The following is an 18,245-nucleotide window of genomic DNA, read 5'->3' on the forward strand; positions in this document are numbered from 1 at the left end:
TCTATCAACAATTGCATCCAATGAGAAGACATTATTATGTTGCAATAATGTTTTCTTAGGTTGAGCTATCTATTAGTATTTTCTTTTTATACACAATAAAAGTTTAGTAAAGAGGGGGGCCTTGGGAACAAGATTGGAGAAAGCTCTGAGGCTTCAAGAGTTCATGTGCCACCGCCGGCGAACCCACATCGACTGTCATCGGACCATTGCCAGACTTTCACCCGGCCGCTAACCGTCTCCAGACTTCAGCTTGACCTTCGTTGGACAACCATCAGGCCGCCGATCACCACCGGACTTCCACCTAGTTGCTGACCATCGCTGGACTTCAACCTGACCACCGTCAACCGCCCGGCTGCCAACCATCGCCAGACTTCCACTGGTCGCCGATCGCAGTAGGACTTCAGCTCGACCGTCGTCGGACCACCTCCCGGCCGCCGACCGTCGCCGGACTTCCACTCGATCGCCGACTGCCGCCAGATTTTAGCCCGACCATCGTCAGACCACCACCCGGTCGTCGACCAACGCCGGACTTCCACCTAGCCGTCGATCGCCCCCGGACTTCAGCCCAACCTTCGTCGAACCACCGCCTAGCTGTCGAACTTCCACCTGGCTGCCGACTATCGTCAAACTTCAGCCCAACCATCGTCAGACCACCGTCGAACTTCAGCCCAAACATCATCAAACCATCACCCGGCCGTCGACCGCTGCTGGACTTTAGCTTGGCCGTCGTCGGACCACCGCTTAGTGGCCGACCACTGTCTGACTTCCACCGGCTGCCGAACATCATCAGATTTCTATACGATGTTGGACTTCTGCTAGTCGTCGGCTTTCATCGAACTTCTAGCAGCCGCCAAACTTCCGCTCGTCGTTGGATTTCTACTTGAGATGCCAAACTTCCGCTCATCGCTGGATTTCTACTTGACGTCAAACTTCCGCCCATCGCCAGACTTCCAACCTCCATTGCCCGTCGGCTACAGTTCCTTCGATCTCCTTCACCGACTACTCTCTTTCTTACCTCCGTCACCCGCCACTACGGTCCCTCCGATCTCCTTCACCGACTACGATTTTTCCGACCTTCGTCTCCCACCGATTATGGTCCCTCCGATCTCCTTCTCCGATTATGGTCTTTCCGACCTCCATCGCCTTCTGATTACGGTCCCTCCGACCACCGTCACCAGTCTACGATATTTCTGACCTTCGTCGCCCGTCGAATGCGGTCCTTCTAGGCTCCGTCGCCCGCCGACTATGGTCCTTCCGACCTCCTTCGACGACTATGATCCTTCTAACCTTCATCACAAAAAAAAATGGTTTTTCCAACCTTCATCGCGCATCGACTACGGTCCCTTAGATCTCCTTGATCGACTATGATCTTTTTGTCCTTCATCGCCCACCAACTACGGACCCTTCGACCACCGTCACCAGACTACAGTCTTTTCGACCTCCGTCGATCGCCCGCCAAATACGGTCATTCCAACCTCTATCGCCCGCCGACTACGGTCCTTCTGACCTCCTTCGCCGACTACATTCTTTTTGACCTCATCACCAAAAAATGATTTTTTTCGACCTCCGTCGCAAGACAATGATATTTTCGACCTCAGTTGTCCGCTGACTACGGTCCTTCTAATCTCCTTTGCCGTCTACGGTCTTTCCGACTTCCATCGCTTGCTGACTACGGTCCTCCGACCACCGTCACTAGACCACGATCTTTCTGACCTTCATCGCCTATTGAATAAAGTCCTTCCAACCTCTGTTGCCCGCCGACTACGTACGGTCCTTCTGACCTCCTTAGCCGACTATGATCCTTCTGACCTTCATCACAAGATAATGGTTTTTTCGACTTCCGTCGCAAGACAATGGTCTTTAAGACCTCCATCGCTCATCAACTATGGTCCTTCTGACCAAACGAACACATCATTAGTGATTCTTTTTATTCCCACCATGTAATGCACTCCATATGATGTATATTTGTAACATCAAGTGAAGCTCTAGCCTTCCCCCCAAGGAAGGGTCTCATTTGTAATCAACTACAAATACTAGTGGATTATTCTAAATTGGGCTAGGCCTCGTGATTTCCCCCCTTTTCAGTGTCTCTTATAAATGTTGCACCCTCTATATTATTTGATTGCGTGCTGGATCTTCGTACAAAGCGAATACATTAAATTATATATATTTCTCTACCGCCGTGAATATTCTAGGGCACAATAATAATAAAAAAGCCGTCCCAAATGAAACCTTAATTTATTTTGATATCATAATGAAATCTTTTTAACATGTTTTATTAAATTCATTATTTTTGCTGTTTTTGTATCTACCAAATTGGAGAACTTCAAACTGTGCAACCATTGGGAATGGCAGTATTTCTCTATGTAAGAAAGTCGTTTAAAAATAAGCTTATAACTATATATTTTTTCTATATAGTCGCCTTTATATTTAGTTCGATTTGCAATAGCTTAATTAGCTAATTTGTCATTATTGATGATATAATGGTGATGATTAATAAGTTAATATATGTTGTCTTCTTCTCTATAAGTAATGATTGGTGGTTTAAAATATGATGATGATATTTGTCATATTTTAAAAATTAATTATATACAAGAATTTAATATTATCATAAGATTTTTCATGTGATCATAACATTATGAAGGGAATCATCAAGGTCTCTCATTTTTGAACTTTTATTAGGTCCTCTGACCGGACGTAGCTCTATGTTCGGTCATCACTGAGTTACTCGGTTTTTGCTCGGTATTGCTTGGCAATAACGGGAAATACCACTCTTTGAAGACCATTACCGAGAAATATACCGAGCAATACCGAGTAATACCAAAAAATACTGAGTTTTTCTAGAAAAAAACTCGGTATTTTTTGGTATTACTCGGTATTGCTTGGTATTTTGTCTTCACATAATGATATTTCTCGTTATTGTTGGTATTGCTCGGTATTTGCTTGATATTTCTCGTTTTGTGCCTGCTACGTGGCGCGATCTCAGTGTCGGCCGAACGTAGCTCTACGTACGTTCACCGGACCAAATAAAAGTTCCTAATTTTTAGATGGATTTTTTTATAATTTGGAGCCTAACAAAAATTAAAAAAAGCAGCCTCCTTTTCCTTTTAATTATACAATTATATAATAAATATAAAAAGAAAAATATTTATAATTTATTTTCTTAAATTATAAGCTGTAATTACTATGGCTAAATAAAATTTGTATAAGAGTACGCCTTGTTTATATAGTAAGTCATGATGTTATTATAGCAAATAGCAATAATGCAATATAGTATTGAATCTCATGAGCCTGGTGCATGAACCCGAACCCGACCCGTTTCGGGTTTGGGTTGACCCGAACCCGGATTTTTCCGGGTCGGGTTCGGGTCGGGTTTCGTGTCGTGTCTAAAATTGACACCCCTAACTCGAACCATTTAATAAACAACTCAAAAAGACTAACTCAAACTCGACCCCTAGGAGCTGAATGACCTGAACCCAACTCGCTATTCCGTTTTCATTAAAATAAAACTTTATAACTCCTAAATGCATTTCCAGTCATTACTTGCAATATCAATGTATTTCATGACCAATAAATCCACTACATATTATCAACCAACTATGATTCTTGATGTCAACACAAATAATATTATACTATAGTTTTTGGTCATTGGTCATCTCTCAAATGAGAACAACCTAGCAGCCAACTTGCTGCCAGTTTGGGGTGTTAATATCTGACACGACTCGAATACCTAACTCGAACTTGACACGAAAATTTAGGGTTATGGTCAACTTGTTTCGTAAATGGGTCGGATTCGGATTCCTGGATTCGACCCGTTTGGAAAAATGGGTCGGGTTCGGGTTGACCGAAAGCCCGAACTCAACCTGGGCTAACCCGAGAAAAATGTCGTTTCGTTCGCATTGTCGAGTCACGTGATGACGTCTCGTTGAGTGCCGTCGTTAGCCCACCATCCTATCCAGGTTGACGAGTTGCTGCATCGCTGGCCTGCGTGGCCGGTGTTCTCATGGAGTGTCATGAGGTTGGACCTCGCCTTGCCGTCCCGCAAACCGGTATACCGTCCAACACCTCCTTCGACGACGTTCATTCCACAATATTATAGAAAACAACATGCCTAATTTCAATGACAAAAATAATTTCAAATATTTTTCCATACCAAACATGACTTATTTTCATATAAAGAGTTAAAACCAGGCTGAGTTATATGCCCTTGAGTGCGCAACCACTTTTGAAGATCATCGTCTTTATCTTCGATCGACTATTTTCCTCTCTACAAACAGGACATGATGTTATAATACTAAATATCCATGTGTTAATATCTAATATAAAATTTTTGTGATGAGATCTTAAAAACATTATTTTAAACAATATATATATATATATATCTAATATTTTCCTCAAAAATAAATCTCATAAATTGCCATTTAAAAAATTAAATGGTAGGAATCAGCCCTACGGAACTCGTTTACCGTTTGCCTGGTTTTGCGATCCAATATTGCGGTGTAAATAACAACGGAAATGGGATACGCTTGCTCTTTGACGTTATCTATGAGATCCGGCTCGCTTCGTCGGACGGCAAGATGCGATACACGTGTCACTGTTTAAAAAAGGGATGTCGCAATTTGGGCAAAAAAAAAAAAAAGTAAAAGATTTTGGGAAAAGAAGCATTGACCAATTCTGCTTCCGTCATCCGAGATTCGCGTTTGAACTCTAATTTGATCGGATCGAAGCAACCGCCGGCGAGTCGAGAGATAAGATATTGAGCGGCGGAGGACCGGAGGGAGAGGAGCTTATCGACGGAGATGAGGAAGAAACTCGGAACTCGATTCCCGGCGGTACGTTGTTTCTCCGATCCTGTCTTTCTGATTTGTGATTTCTGCGAGATCGATTAGGGAGTAAGGCATCTTGTGTATTTATTCTGTTATTTTGTGTTATTGAATAGAAGTATGCGGATGTGTGGAAAACCTCTAGTCCGCTGGGGGCTTTAAGCGCTCGGATTGGACGATCCGTGGTTTTGGAATCGACTTCCCCTCCGAGATCCCTCGGCGTCTTATGTCGATACCTTGAACTGAGTATATGTGCTTTGGTGCCCTGGTTCCAGTCTTTTTAATGGCACTTTACTCTGTTTTTGGTTAGGAATCTGGTTATTAGATCTCCTCTTCGATCTAATTTTTGTCGCTGATGACTTTCGTTGGTTTTAATTCTATTATTTAGACGATTTCAATGTACGAAGAAATTTTGAGTTCGATTGCTTTGTAGCTTTGCATGATTTGTTGTTCAGTATGCTTGATGGATATTCTTCCATTAGATTTTGCTTGTTTATCAGATAGAAGCAAGTGTGAACTGTGCCGTGGTGAAACTAGGATATACGAGAGAGGCGGTGAATAAAAAAATCTATTAAATAAATTAAAATTAGAAGTTTAGCTTTACGAAATAAAATAAATGGACAAAAAAAAGAAGATTAAATTTAAAAAAGTAAATAAGAATAACTTACAAAAAAAAAAAAAAACACATATATTTAAAAAATCCAACTGTTGCATCGTGGAATATTCGCGATAGTATATAATATTCGCGACAATATAGAGATATAGAGTTTAGCGTTTTGACTTTGTACGAAAATCCAGCAAACACATAGATAAGAGCGAGTGAGGTGTCGTGTTTATAAGAGACACCAGAATTTTTATGCGGAACCTCCTGAAAAGGGGAAAAAACCATGGGGCTTGGCCCAATTTTACTGAATGTATTAGTATTTGTAATTGATTACAAAAGATGTCCTTCATCGAGGAAATGCGTCAGCTCAATATAGCACATATACATCATAAAGAGCACTTTAAATGGATGGAATAATCCAATGACATGAGAGATGCCCCCAAGAGAGTGTCAGCCTGTTCATCGAATTGGTAGGACTGTATTTTGACGATAGATGTCGGAGGGACTATAATCAGTGAATAACAAAGGTCGGAAGGATTGTAGTTAGGCGACAGTGGTCGGAAGGACCGTAGTCAACGGGCGACAAAGGTCAGAAGGATCATAGTCAGACGACAGTGGTCGGAAGGATCACAGTAGGGCGACGGTGGTCGGAGGGACCATAATCGGCAGATGATGGTGGTTGGAGGGACTGTAGTCGGCGGGTGATAATGGTCGGAATGATCGCAATCGAACGACAATGGTCGGAAAGAGTGTAGTCAGGCAACGGTGGTCGAAGGGCCAATAGTCGGTGGGCAATGGTGGTAGGAAGGATCGTAGTCGACGGGCAACAGTGGTTGGAGGGGTCGTAGTCGGCCGGCAACAGGGGTAAGAGGAAGGCCCCAAGCTCTGCATCCAACAATAGCCTGAAATGACTGCTAGCCTGAAATGCACAGCAGTCGAGCAATGGCCAAACTGAAATCTAGACATTGATAAGTAGTGAGAACAGATAAATGATGCAAGGGAGAGGAAACAGGAGGATAAAAAAAGCTGAGTTGTTGCATTTCAAATATAAATGTAGCAGTTCTACAAGAGTTTAAATATAAACGACTTAAAGAGGGGGAAGAAGTACTCATACCACTTGAGAGGTAAAAGGAAGCATTTTATCTGCCGGCATGCCTGCACATAAAGCTGGGAAGGAAGAAGAATAAATTTCTGCAGGATTGTAAACATAGAATAGGATACTGAAATAAGCTTATGAAGCATTTTGGATCTGGACTGACCTTAGTGAAACATGCATTCAACGCATTGTAAACAATCAGATAAGCAAATCTCTTTTTTTTTTTTTCTTTGAAAATCTTACTTTTAGTTAGGTTTGTTGTGGGATTAATTAGTCTTGGACATGAATGGTCTTTTGGGAAGTGAGGCTTAGTGTTTAATGAAGTTTGACCTTAGAAGAGGATTTGACTGTGGCTTGATTACTTGGACCAACAATCAAAGAGTTTAGTGGGGAGGTGAGTGATTTGATGATGAGTGGGCTAATTCGAGCTAAGGTTTGATTTTGGTGGCATTAGTGACAAGATGTATATGGGGGTAGAAAGAGTGTGATTCATTAAAACTGTTGAACACGAGCATTGTGGGGGACTTCCACAACAAAGCAAACAAAAAAATCATACGAAAAAGAATGAGATGAAGAAGCTTAACTTGAAAGATAATTGAAGTGGAGAGAGCCAAAACACAACAAGAGATCTGCAATCTTTATCCTAGCTATTAATCCACATAACCACTTGCATATAAAATGAGGGAGAAATCCAAGATAGGCCAAAGTTCTGCATCCAGCAGCAACTTGAAATACACAGCAGTCGAGCACCAAAATTTTATGTGGAAACCCATGAACAAACTTGAACATTTTTATGAATACTTGATTGTTAAACAAACAATCTTGAACATTCTGTTGCTTGATTCACTTATGATTATGAATAGTTTCATATAAAACTTGTAAACAAGCTCATTAAGAAGCTCGATTAATGCTAGATAGAAAGCTCGATTAAGGCTTGATATAATACTTGATACTACGGCTGAAGCCTTGATTTATAAATATACATAGATATAAAATTATTATAAATGTTAAGAAACATGAAATAATTCTATTATATGCATGTAACACATTTAACACTTAAAATTTTAACTAAAAATATGTTTTAATTCAAATGGAATATACTAAAACTTAATTTAAAATTAAATTATTTTGTTTATATAAAAATATATAAAAAGATTAAATAATATTGACTAATTAGTAAAAAATATAGTGTATATTTATTCATATATGGTTGCAACACAATTTTAATACATCATATAATAAAAAAATTAGCTCATTATATAGTATTTAAATATGTAACAAGTAATCAAATTTTCGCTATAGTAATTCTACCTGGAATGCTTCCAAATTTTTTTTTATGAAATAGTTTGGGTCTTAACATTTAAAGATGTAGCTATACCACCAGGATTATAATCCTATATTTTGTGGAGCTAAAACTTAGTATTGCTTAAATAGAAAGAAAGAGAAATACTGGTTATAAATTTTGGTGTGGTTGGGACATTCGAAATAGTTGAGGGGTATTCATACTTTCTTGCAGAATGAAATAAATGTGAACGTGGGGCCAAGTTCCATCTATTGAAAGTGCTATATGAAAAATTGGTTATCTAAACAATTGTTTAGCGGCTTGAGCATTGCGTAGATATTTATTTATTTGCTTTCTACTGGATTCATTAAGATTTTTTTTATGGAAATTCAAGAAGGGAAAAATCACAAGGTGTTGCCTAGTTAAATAGCTTTTAATAATGTGAAGGGCGTTACAAGGTTCTGCCTTTCCTCCTAGAATTAAGATGGCTTGACTATAATGCATGATGATAGCTTGTTAGAGCTGTCTGCAGATTGGGTTTAGGATAGTGGTTGGTGTACTCGAAAGTTAGCTATGTTAGAAATATTATTACAAGAGATGGCCGTGGCAGAAGTTGTGGGAAGATAGTTCAAAAGATGATTGTGACATAGGTTTATGGGAGATGGTAAAGGCTTAGTTTTGAAGGACATAGCTGCGATGTAGGTTTATTAAATGACGGCTACAATGCAAGTTTTTCTGGAGACGGTGACATAGTTATTGTAAGAGAGGGTTGTGATGTAAGTCTTGTAGGAAACAACTGCTTCATAAGTCTTATGGGTAACAATTATGATGTAGTTATTATTGGGGACAATAACAATACAAGTTCTATGAGAGATGATCGTGATAGGTAACGCTAATTCTCATGAAACTTATCAATATCGGAAGAAAACAACGAAAAGTCACCCAAAATCTCCCTCCAAATCAGAAAAAACAGTAGTTCTCTTTTAGAAACGATGGAAACGGAAGGAAAAATAACATGATAAAAGTGATCATCTTTTCGAGAGGAGGATCTATCTCTACAAAATCTCTAGATGCCGCTGGAGCCCAATACGCCAATCACCAAACAGCAAATTCAGCAATATTCAAGATGCCCTAAACCTAAACCAAAACACCTACAACAACAACAACAACATCAAGCCTTTATCCCACTACGTGGGGTCGGCTAGATGAATCCTTTTTCTCCATTGTGTCCTATTAAAAGTCAAATTCTCGTTTAAATCTAATAAAGAAAGGTCATTTCTAAAAATAAGCCAAAAGGACTAAACAACCCCCCTTTCTCTCTTCCCTAGGCAGTGGACTCCAGCCCCAAGGGGGCGGGATTTGGAGCCTGCGGCACCGCAGGCTTCCGCCTGCTCTATGTGATGAGCCGGCCCAAGGGCTGGACCGGTCCCTACGAGACCGGTCTAGGTGTATTAGCACTCCGCTCCCAAAAACCCACTTTGTCCTCAAGGTGGAAAGACTGGAATTAATGTTGCACCATGTCGTAAGGCACCCATGTAGCATCATTATCTGGAAGGTCCTCCACTTGATCAACACCTCCTTCATCCCTCCTTCTCCTTGGCGCACCCCTTGTAGCTCAAGGGGTTCCAATACCACTTCCAAATCTTTAGTCAATGTTGCTGAAAACTTTGAACTCGCTGTGTGATCCCCTACAACTCTCCTCAACTGTGATACATGAAACATTAGATGTATGGTGGCGGTAGGGGCAACCTCAAACGATACGTCATTGCTCCAATTTTCTCTAATATCTTATAAGGGTCAAAATATCTTGGAGTTAGCTTCTCATTTCTCCTATTAGCGACCATCCTCTATCTGTAAGGTCGAAACCTCAGTAACACCCTATCCCCTAATTTAAACTGAATGTTCATCATGTGCCCATTCGCCTGTTTCTTCATAATCTTATGAGCCCTCAACAGATGCTTCTTCAATTCTTCCAACACCCTATACCTCTCGCCCAAATACTCCTCTATTGAAGAAACCGGGGTGCTATTATGCCCAAAATGCACCAGGTAAGGTGGATCAAGTTCGTACAACACTTTGAATGGGTTCATATGAGAGGTCGAATGATATGAAGTGTTGTATCAATACTCTACCCATGCTAACCACTTGGCCCCACAGTCGAGGTTTCTCCAACACGAAGCATCGTAGGTATGTCTCCAAGCTTCTATTGACCACCTCCGTCTGCCCATCTGTCTGCGGGTGGTAGGCGGTGCTCCTCTTCAGTACTGTCCCTTGTAGCTTGAATAACTCCCTTCAAAAGTGACTTAGGAACACCTTATCCCTATCGTATACTATAGACTCTGGTTTTCCATGTAGTCTGACCACCTCCCCGATGAAAGCTGATGCCACTATCACTGTCGTGTAGTGGTGTCGTAGGAAAATGTAATGAGCATACTTGTTCAGTCTGTCTACTACCACTAAAATCACTGTGAATCCTTACGATCGGGGTAATCCATCAGTGAAATCTATGGATACCTCCTCTCACACCTGATCTGGTAGAGCTAAGGGTTGCAGTAATCCTCCTAGAGCTATGACCATGTACTTATTTCTCTGACAATCTCACATCTGGCTACGAACTCCACATCTTTGTGCATCCCTTTCCAGTAAAATTATGAGTCTAGTCTCATGTATGTCTTATGCACTTTTGAATGACCCCCAAAAGCGCTCCCATGGAACTCCTGGAGCACGTGTGAAATATGGACTGATGTCCTAGGTATCATAAATCTCCTTTGGTGCAGAAGCCTTTCCCCTTCTAAAGAATAGCCCAGGTAGCTACTCCCATCTTTCAATAAATCTGTCATAATTCTCCCAAGCTCCTTAGCCCGTGTACTCTCCTCCTTAATGCCCCCCATTCCAGCATCAGTGATATTGACACAGTTATCGTCTGTAACTCCCTCATACATCTGGACAAGGTATTTGCTGCCTTATTCTCTATCCCCGATCTATACTGGATTTTAAAATCATATCCCAATATCTTTGACAACCATCTCTGGTACTCCTTTGTCACCATCCTTTGCTCCAACAAATACTTCAGGCTCCGCTGGTTTGTCATGACAATGAAATGTTAATCCAACAATTAGGGTCGCCACTTCTGGATGGCTAGCACAATGGCCATCAACTCCCTCTTATAGACTGACTTAAGCCTGACTCTAGCTTTCAACACCTAGCTGAAGTAGGCGATGGGTCAATGGCTCTACATGAGTATTGCTCCCAATCCATACCCTGAGGCATCTGTCTCCACTATGAAGACATGAGTAAAATTTAGTAGATACAAGACCGGCATGGTGTTCATGGCCTTCATCAATCTCTCAAAAGCTGTCATGTACGTCCAATAGAATGTTGTGGACATGTGGGAGAAAGTTGCGGTGCTGGTCTTATGGACAAGGGCCACAACATAGGTCTTGCTTACCTATTAATTGGTGCAACTAAAGCCACTGCCACCCATTGCCTCCTTTTGTGCTGTACGAGTTGCATGTGATGAAGTCTATAATCTTAGTTGGGTTAGTTGGTTTGGCCTAGATTAGGTTGGTTCATTCAGTTTAAGGCTTCTTGATTGTTTTTTTAGGAGACTTATGGCATCTATAAATTCACTTTTATAAGCTAGATCTTTTACACGAGTTTTCATATTGTTACAAGCTGATTTGGTTTTTATTTAATCTAACATGAGAAAAAAAATTAGAGAGTTTCCTTAGATGGTTTGGTCACATAAAATTTCGGACTTCCGATGATATTGTTAGGAGAGCAAATGTATTGGATCTGGTCTATACTAAGAAAGGTAGAGGTAGACCTAAAAAGTCTAGATTAGAAGGTATTAGAAATGGTATTTTTATTAGATTTAAACGAGAATTTAACTCTTAGTAAGATGGAATGGAGAAAAATGATTTATGTAGCTGAATCAACATAGTGGGTTAAAGCCATAAAGGTTTGTTTGTTGTTGCTGTAACATGAGAAAAAATTAAGCACTTGATTTGCCTTGAGATGCGCGCTCTACATCGATATTCATGCACGGTTACATGTGTGTCTATATGTTCCCAATACTCTACTTTTTTTTGTGTTGACTTTGTACATCATTACAATTTTAATTTTTGATGTGACGTGGGATTATTAGTCAATGAGTTTAAAACTAATTTCGCGTTTTTCATGCTCAGCCACGAATAAAGAAGATAATGCAAGCAGATGAGGATATTGGCAAAATCGCGTTAGCTGTTCCTCTTTTAGTTTGTAAGTTACAAAATTAATTTCTATATTTCTAAGTAAAAGGCTTCATGCTTCTGAACTGTGACATTTTTTTAAAACAGTTATTACATGTGCATAATGTTTTTCTATATTGAATAATACTTTTTATTTTCTTTTTTATTTTTTGAATTAGTTGTTTTATGTTGTCTTTTTTGTTTTATATTGTCTTTTTTATGCTATTGTTCGGATAACATTTTTTACAAGTGGTGTTGATTGCTTAAGCTCATCTTGTTCATATTCAACAATTGTACTGTACAGTACCTAGCATGCAATTTACTAAGCTTAAATATGACTTAATTAAGATTGCTTTCATTTATGCTTTTCAGATAATTAAAATGACAGAACTTTAATGTTTATTGCTGTTAATTTAGCTCATATTGTTTCTTCTCTATATAGTGGTGAACCCTTTTATGGCACAAAACACATGGGCATTGTTGCTTTACATTTTCATGAGGAAAAGGTTCAAATAACTGTTATGAATTGATCCGTTGGTTAGTATTCATAGAAGTATCATTTAATATTACTGTGTTTTTTGTCAGAATTTTGCGTAGCTGATTTGAGCAATTTATGTTGACTCTATGTTTTAAGAAAGTTTTCCATACTCTTGCAGTGGGAGATGAGGTGCTTAAAACTGTGGTTTCAATGTTGTGATGCTGCAGAGGAATAACCTTGTGGGGGCTAGTCAAATTAGTTGTGTATTTTTCTACTTCTGGAAAATTAGAATGAGAAAGGAGAAAAATAAAAAAAAATGGGAGATGGTATGAATGTGTTTTATTCCCTCATTCTATTAAAAAAAAGAATTATAACAAGTTGTGCATAGATAGGTGAAGAAATAACTATTTAGAAAAAAAAAAAAACTTAAAACTAGTCTTTCATTCCTGGATCTAAATTATTTACACGAAAAAAATAGAAAGTTGTTGTCTGTGTAGTATTGGATTGTTGTAGATGGAAGGTTGCTGTCCATGGATTTTTAGATGATGTTCATTGTTGTTTGATTGCTATAGATGAAAGGTTCTTCACAAATTGATGGATTCTCTTACATAAAAAGGTGATGACCACATATTCATGATTATTTCGATAAGCCCCCTTATGATAGATTGTATATTTTGATTATATCCAGCTTATTGATTAGATTATCGATTTTGGGTAAAATTGTTGTGGATAGTTGAAGTTTGAGAGTTTGTTGGAACATAATTTAGTTAGGCTAGCCTTTTTTTTTTTCCGAGATGAAATATCCGTCTACTTCAATGTGCTTAGTTTAGTCATGGTGGATGTTTTTGTATTTTACTTATGTCAATTTGGTTGTTATTATCTAATTTTAAAGTTTTTTCACTTGATAATTTAATTATTCTAATAGTCTTTTCAATCATATCGTTTGCTAATTCCCCGTGTGGATGTCTTGTATTCAACTTTAATTAGGACTGCTTCTTAAAGCCAAAAATTGTTTCTTACTTTTGCATGCTACTAGGTCTCCCTATAAATACAACAACCAGATGTGATTTTTTGGTGCATCTTCAGGCTGATTTATATATGTGAATTTATTTCTTTATAACATGCCTTCTCATAGCGACATCTTAAGGTACCTTAAAGAATGTAATTAATAGCTTTCATATGGTTTTCAGCTGGGTCTGTTCTCTTATAACACTAGCAAAGAAGCCAATATTTCAAGATATATGAGAGAGAGGTGGCCCTTAAAGCGTTGATACCTATCTTTATCAACATGCATGTGAATGGTGATTTTAACTTTTTTGTTTGTTTAATCCATTGGAGTTTATGCGGACTTACACCCGAGCCTTAGTGTTTCTTGGAATAGACCAAGAATATACCTCCTCTGAAATAACACTATATTGTTCTTATCGTGCCACCTCCATATCGAGTATTTTAGATTCTCCACGCATTTTTCTTCAAAATTTATTGCTAAAACCCTTTTTATGGGTTAGTTCTTTCCATAAGCCTGCTTATTAATATAATTTTATCAACATAGAGGATTCATATCAAGGTTTTAAAAACTGGACTAGACCGGCTGGTTCGACCGGTTCAACCGCAAACCGGCCACAAGTCTAGTCCGATCCAGTCTGAAAACCGTCTCTGCATAGAACCACATTGAACCGGTTGAACTAGAGTTGAACTGTCGGTTCAATTGACATACTTTTTAAATAATTAAATAAATGATGTTATTATATTTAAGATTAAATAAATTTATTTAATAAATAAATGAATTATAATAAATATTAAATATATTTTAACATAAACTTATGGTAGAATTAAAGTTATATTAAATATGTAATATAAATTAGTAGCATAAAAATTAGCATATTTAATTATATGTAAAATATATTTAATCATATAACACAAAAATTAGCATGTTATTATGAGTGTAAATTCTTATAATTATAAGATTAAATTTTTTTGCTCTTATATGAGATTTTCAAATAATTCTTTTACTTAATTATGTAAGTTTTATGCTTTATAGTTTTTATTTCATTTAGTTTTTTTCTCATATTTGGAATGATAAGATTATTATTATTGTAATGTTATTAAATTTCAATAATATTATTATTTATTATATCATCTGGTTCTACCCCAACCCTGAATCTCTATTTCTTCCGGTTTGTTGTCCGGTCCGATTTTCACGACCTTGATGTATATATATAGAAAAATAAATAGACTTTTCTCCTTTTATGAGGGAGAATGACTATACACCTCTCATTGTTATTTTTTTATCTTCTATTTTATATAGTACTCAAATTCAATATCACACAATTAATTGTGCTCTACAGCTTTTAATTTGCGTCGCTAATTTCATTAGTTTTCATAAAAATTTAACCATTTACCAAGCAAGTAGAATAATGAGGTTTGTTGCATGACATAATCAGCATAAAAATTTAATTTATTATGCATTTGATGGTTTTGATTGGTTACGGTAGGTCTGATGAATAGTAAAATTATTATAAAATTGATGAAAATCTATTCATATGTAATTGCAAGTCATTGATAAAAATCAATAATGAGATTATTAGTTGGAAAATTGTATAAGGTGATAATACAAAGTTAATATGAGGAGAATGAACATTGACCTCTTAGGAAAAGCAAAATCCAATTTTCCTTCTTTCTCTCTATCTCTCCGTCTGTTTCTCTCTCACATGCACAGATAAATTCTCTTGATATATATAAAGAAAGAGAAACTAATATCCTCTTCTGTGGAAAAAGTTCATTCCCCACACAATTAAAGATCAATATTATTGATGTTGCTCTATGACCTAAGTCTGACTTGGTTATCAAATTTGATTACTTTCTATGAATATTTAATCATTGATTAAACTAGATGAACTAGACAACTTATAGTGCCCGTGCTACTAATTTTTGTGAAATTAAATTATTGAAAATAAGGTTTTCAACATCATAACCTGTATATTGTTTTATTTCATATTTTGTACTTGGCATATCGAAATGCAGAAAATTCTTGAGATTTATTTCATTTTATTTTCAGTAATATAGACTAAGATGATCAACAATCTTGTTTTTTAGTTATAAAAAGGTCCTCTTTGCTAAGGATTAGATAAATGATGCTATTCAATGAAGTATTCTATTTAAACAAGTTAAATGCACCTGTGAAAATATTTTACCATCGCAAATAGTCAAACAAATAATGTCATTCTAACAAGGCTATGATGCTAACAGTGAGCATGCATATGTAGTTGTTTTGATGAATAGGGATTTTTTTTTTTTTTTATTTGTAATTTTAGTTTGTGTTCCCCGCTGCTTCTTTTCTTACCTATTGTATTAATTGTCTGCTTGCAGCAAAAGCCCTCGAATTATTTCTTCAAGACCTATGCGACAGGACTTATGAAGTAACTCTCCAAAGGGGTGCAAAAACTTTAAATTCTTTGCACCTGTAAGTTTTATTTTGTAGTAATTGGTGTTATATATGCTGCTTAATAATTTTCAAAGAAGTCAATGTTGTTCTGTAGAGTTCTATTTTTTGTTTTTCATGGGATTTTTTTTTTTTTGAGTTAAAAATTAACTAATTTTGTTATTTCCATATATATATGTAAGCTTTAATACAAACAAGATAAACATGAGCTTCTAGGTGAAATGAGTGAATGAGAAAATCACGCGACGCTAACAGCTAATGTTAATATTTTGATATTTCTAGAGTTTAATTTTTTCTGCTTTTGTTCGAATAAACTTGTTATTTCATATATTGTTAAACTTGCTAATTCTAAGTTATGATATTTTAAGTAATTTTCTTTTTTTTCTGAGTATTAGAAAACAATGTGTGAAGATGTATGGTGCATTCGATTTTTTAACCGATGTTGTCAACAAGGTACCGAACCTTGGTGGCACAGAATCATTTGGTGATGAAAAGGGAATATGCCGAAGAAGGTAACTTAAGAAACTATGCTTGCAGTTGTATTGATCATTTATATATTTTAAGAATCCACGACTGATCAGATATTTAAAACTGGCAGAAAAACTATTGAACATGACGGGGATACAACGACAGATGAGTCAAGGTTTGCCAAGGTGGTAAGTTGCTCAAAAACTTTGTTTCCCTTGGTAAATTTAAGATCTTCTCGTATTCTATTTGCCTGCTCTGGTCTTGGTCTATATTCAGGAAAGTGTACTATCTGCGGTAGCATCAACATGTATCTGACTAATATAGGTGAAATTATTAGGTTTGGACACCGTACTGAGATAATCATCCGGATTTCTCTCTATCTATAATAAAAGCGCAACTGCTATAGTAACTACGCTTTTACTGTTGGCAGAGAAAAATCCGGATGATTCTCTCTGTCCGGTATCCGCACCTAATAATTTCTGTTAGAGGCCAATAATAGATAATCTTATGACATATTTGCATTTATTGTTGTACGGGATAATCTTAAATCATGAAGATCTGATATTATGAAATTTCTGATATGATAAAGGCTCAAAATCTTTTAGGCTAACCCCAGCATCAAATATTGTTATGTTAGTTTCAATCGGTCCAACTCTTGGACTTCCCTACTCTTATTTCAACTATTTTTTCTTTGCTTATTATCAAGTTGCGAAATTACCAGCATTTATATGTATGAAAGAGATTGAATGCTGTTGGAACTCTTCAAATTTGCAGCTAACCTGACAAAAAATGTTAATAATGACAGGCAATGACAAGCACAAATATCAGTCCCAGAGGGCGCGGGAGAGGCCGAGGACGGAGTAGAGGGCGACCGCCATTAAACAGGAACCTTGAGAGAGAATCATCTCTCATGAAATATGAGGACGAAATCGACTTATCACCAGAACATGAAGATCCTATAACTGATTCAGACGCAACAGAGAAGGCCAAAGATAATATTACCGATTTCACAAATCCTGCTTCCATTTTGAGCACAGAGGCCAACCCAGGAGAGTACTCTGCTTGGCCTTTACCTGACGAGGTTGTAAAACTCGGTATAGAGCCATCAAATCTTGCAAACATAAACTTGCATCTGGATGAGGACGAAGACTACGATAATGAAGATTGAAATGATGGGTGAACTCTGTGTTCTTCTCTTGCCATTGATGAAGCTCATATGATGTAATTAGTTTGTGCAAGTAGCTTTCCTAACCTAGTGTTCAGTCTCAAGTTTCTTTCTTTCTGGTCTTCTTCTTCTTCTACCTATTTCCCTTGCCTCAATTCAATTCAAATGTATTGAGAAATGTTGATGTATATAAGTTTAATGTGACAAGGCAGGGATCTTATTAGTCTGTAACCAACTAATCATTCATGTTGAGATGTTTCTTTCACTGCTGCACACTTAAGAGGATAATGACAGGTGAAATAAAAAATCTTCATTGGGATTTGAGTAATTAAGTTTGCATTGTTGTTGTTATATCTATCCTATCTAAAGGAGAAATTATTCTATGCGAAATTTAGATAGGAAGAATCATTCAGACTGTGAGTGTATACACTGTGTATATAAAAATATGATACACATTATGTATAAATTGTATATACTCACATATCCGGATGATTTTTTCTGTCTGAATTTCGCACAGAATAATTTCTCTATCTGAAGGGTCATAGATTTACGTAGATTAACATATAGCTATTTTTATGTGCATGCACTCATTTTCAATTTTGAACCAGTGTAATTTATATTGTGAAGTATTTTAAATTATTATAATTAATAAAATATG

At 37.2% G+C, this 18,245-nt stretch overlaps 1 protein-coding gene across 5 annotated transcripts; it reads left to right on the top strand.

Moving 5' to 3' along the window:
* Positions 1-4,654: 4,654 nt before the first annotated feature.
* Positions 4,655-17,915, top strand: LOC110101577 (dr1-associated corepressor). Of its 5 annotated transcripts, none has more exons than XM_028699035.1 (7): positions 4,677-4,832; positions 4,940-5,140; positions 11,993-12,065; positions 15,882-15,975; positions 16,350-16,466; positions 16,553-16,610; positions 17,228-17,915. In XM_028699035.1, exons 3-7 carry the CDS (start codon positions 12,011-12,013, stop codon positions 17,588-17,590), a joined length of 687 nt encoding a protein of 228 aa, XP_028554868.1. In that variant the 5' UTR covers positions 4,677-4,832; positions 4,940-5,140; positions 11,993-12,010; the 3' UTR covers positions 17,591-17,915. The 5 variants fall into 5 exon arrangements, with proteins under 5 accessions (XP_020685196.1, XP_020685195.1, XP_028554868.1 ...); XM_020829538.2 differs by having other exon boundaries at positions 4,940-5,069; XM_020829537.2 differs by lacking the exon at positions 4,940-5,140 and having other exon boundaries at positions 4,655-4,832; positions 16,553-16,607.
* The last annotated feature ends 330 nt before the right edge of the window (positions 17,916-18,245 follow it).

The sequence above is a fragment of the Dendrobium catenatum genome, unplaced genomic scaffold (genome assembly GCF_001605985.2).
Source record: "Dendrobium catenatum unplaced genomic scaffold, ASM160598v2 fragScaff_scaffold_1209, whole genome shotgun sequence".
Taxonomy (NCBI): Eukaryota; Viridiplantae; Streptophyta; class Magnoliopsida; order Asparagales; family Orchidaceae; genus Dendrobium; species Dendrobium catenatum.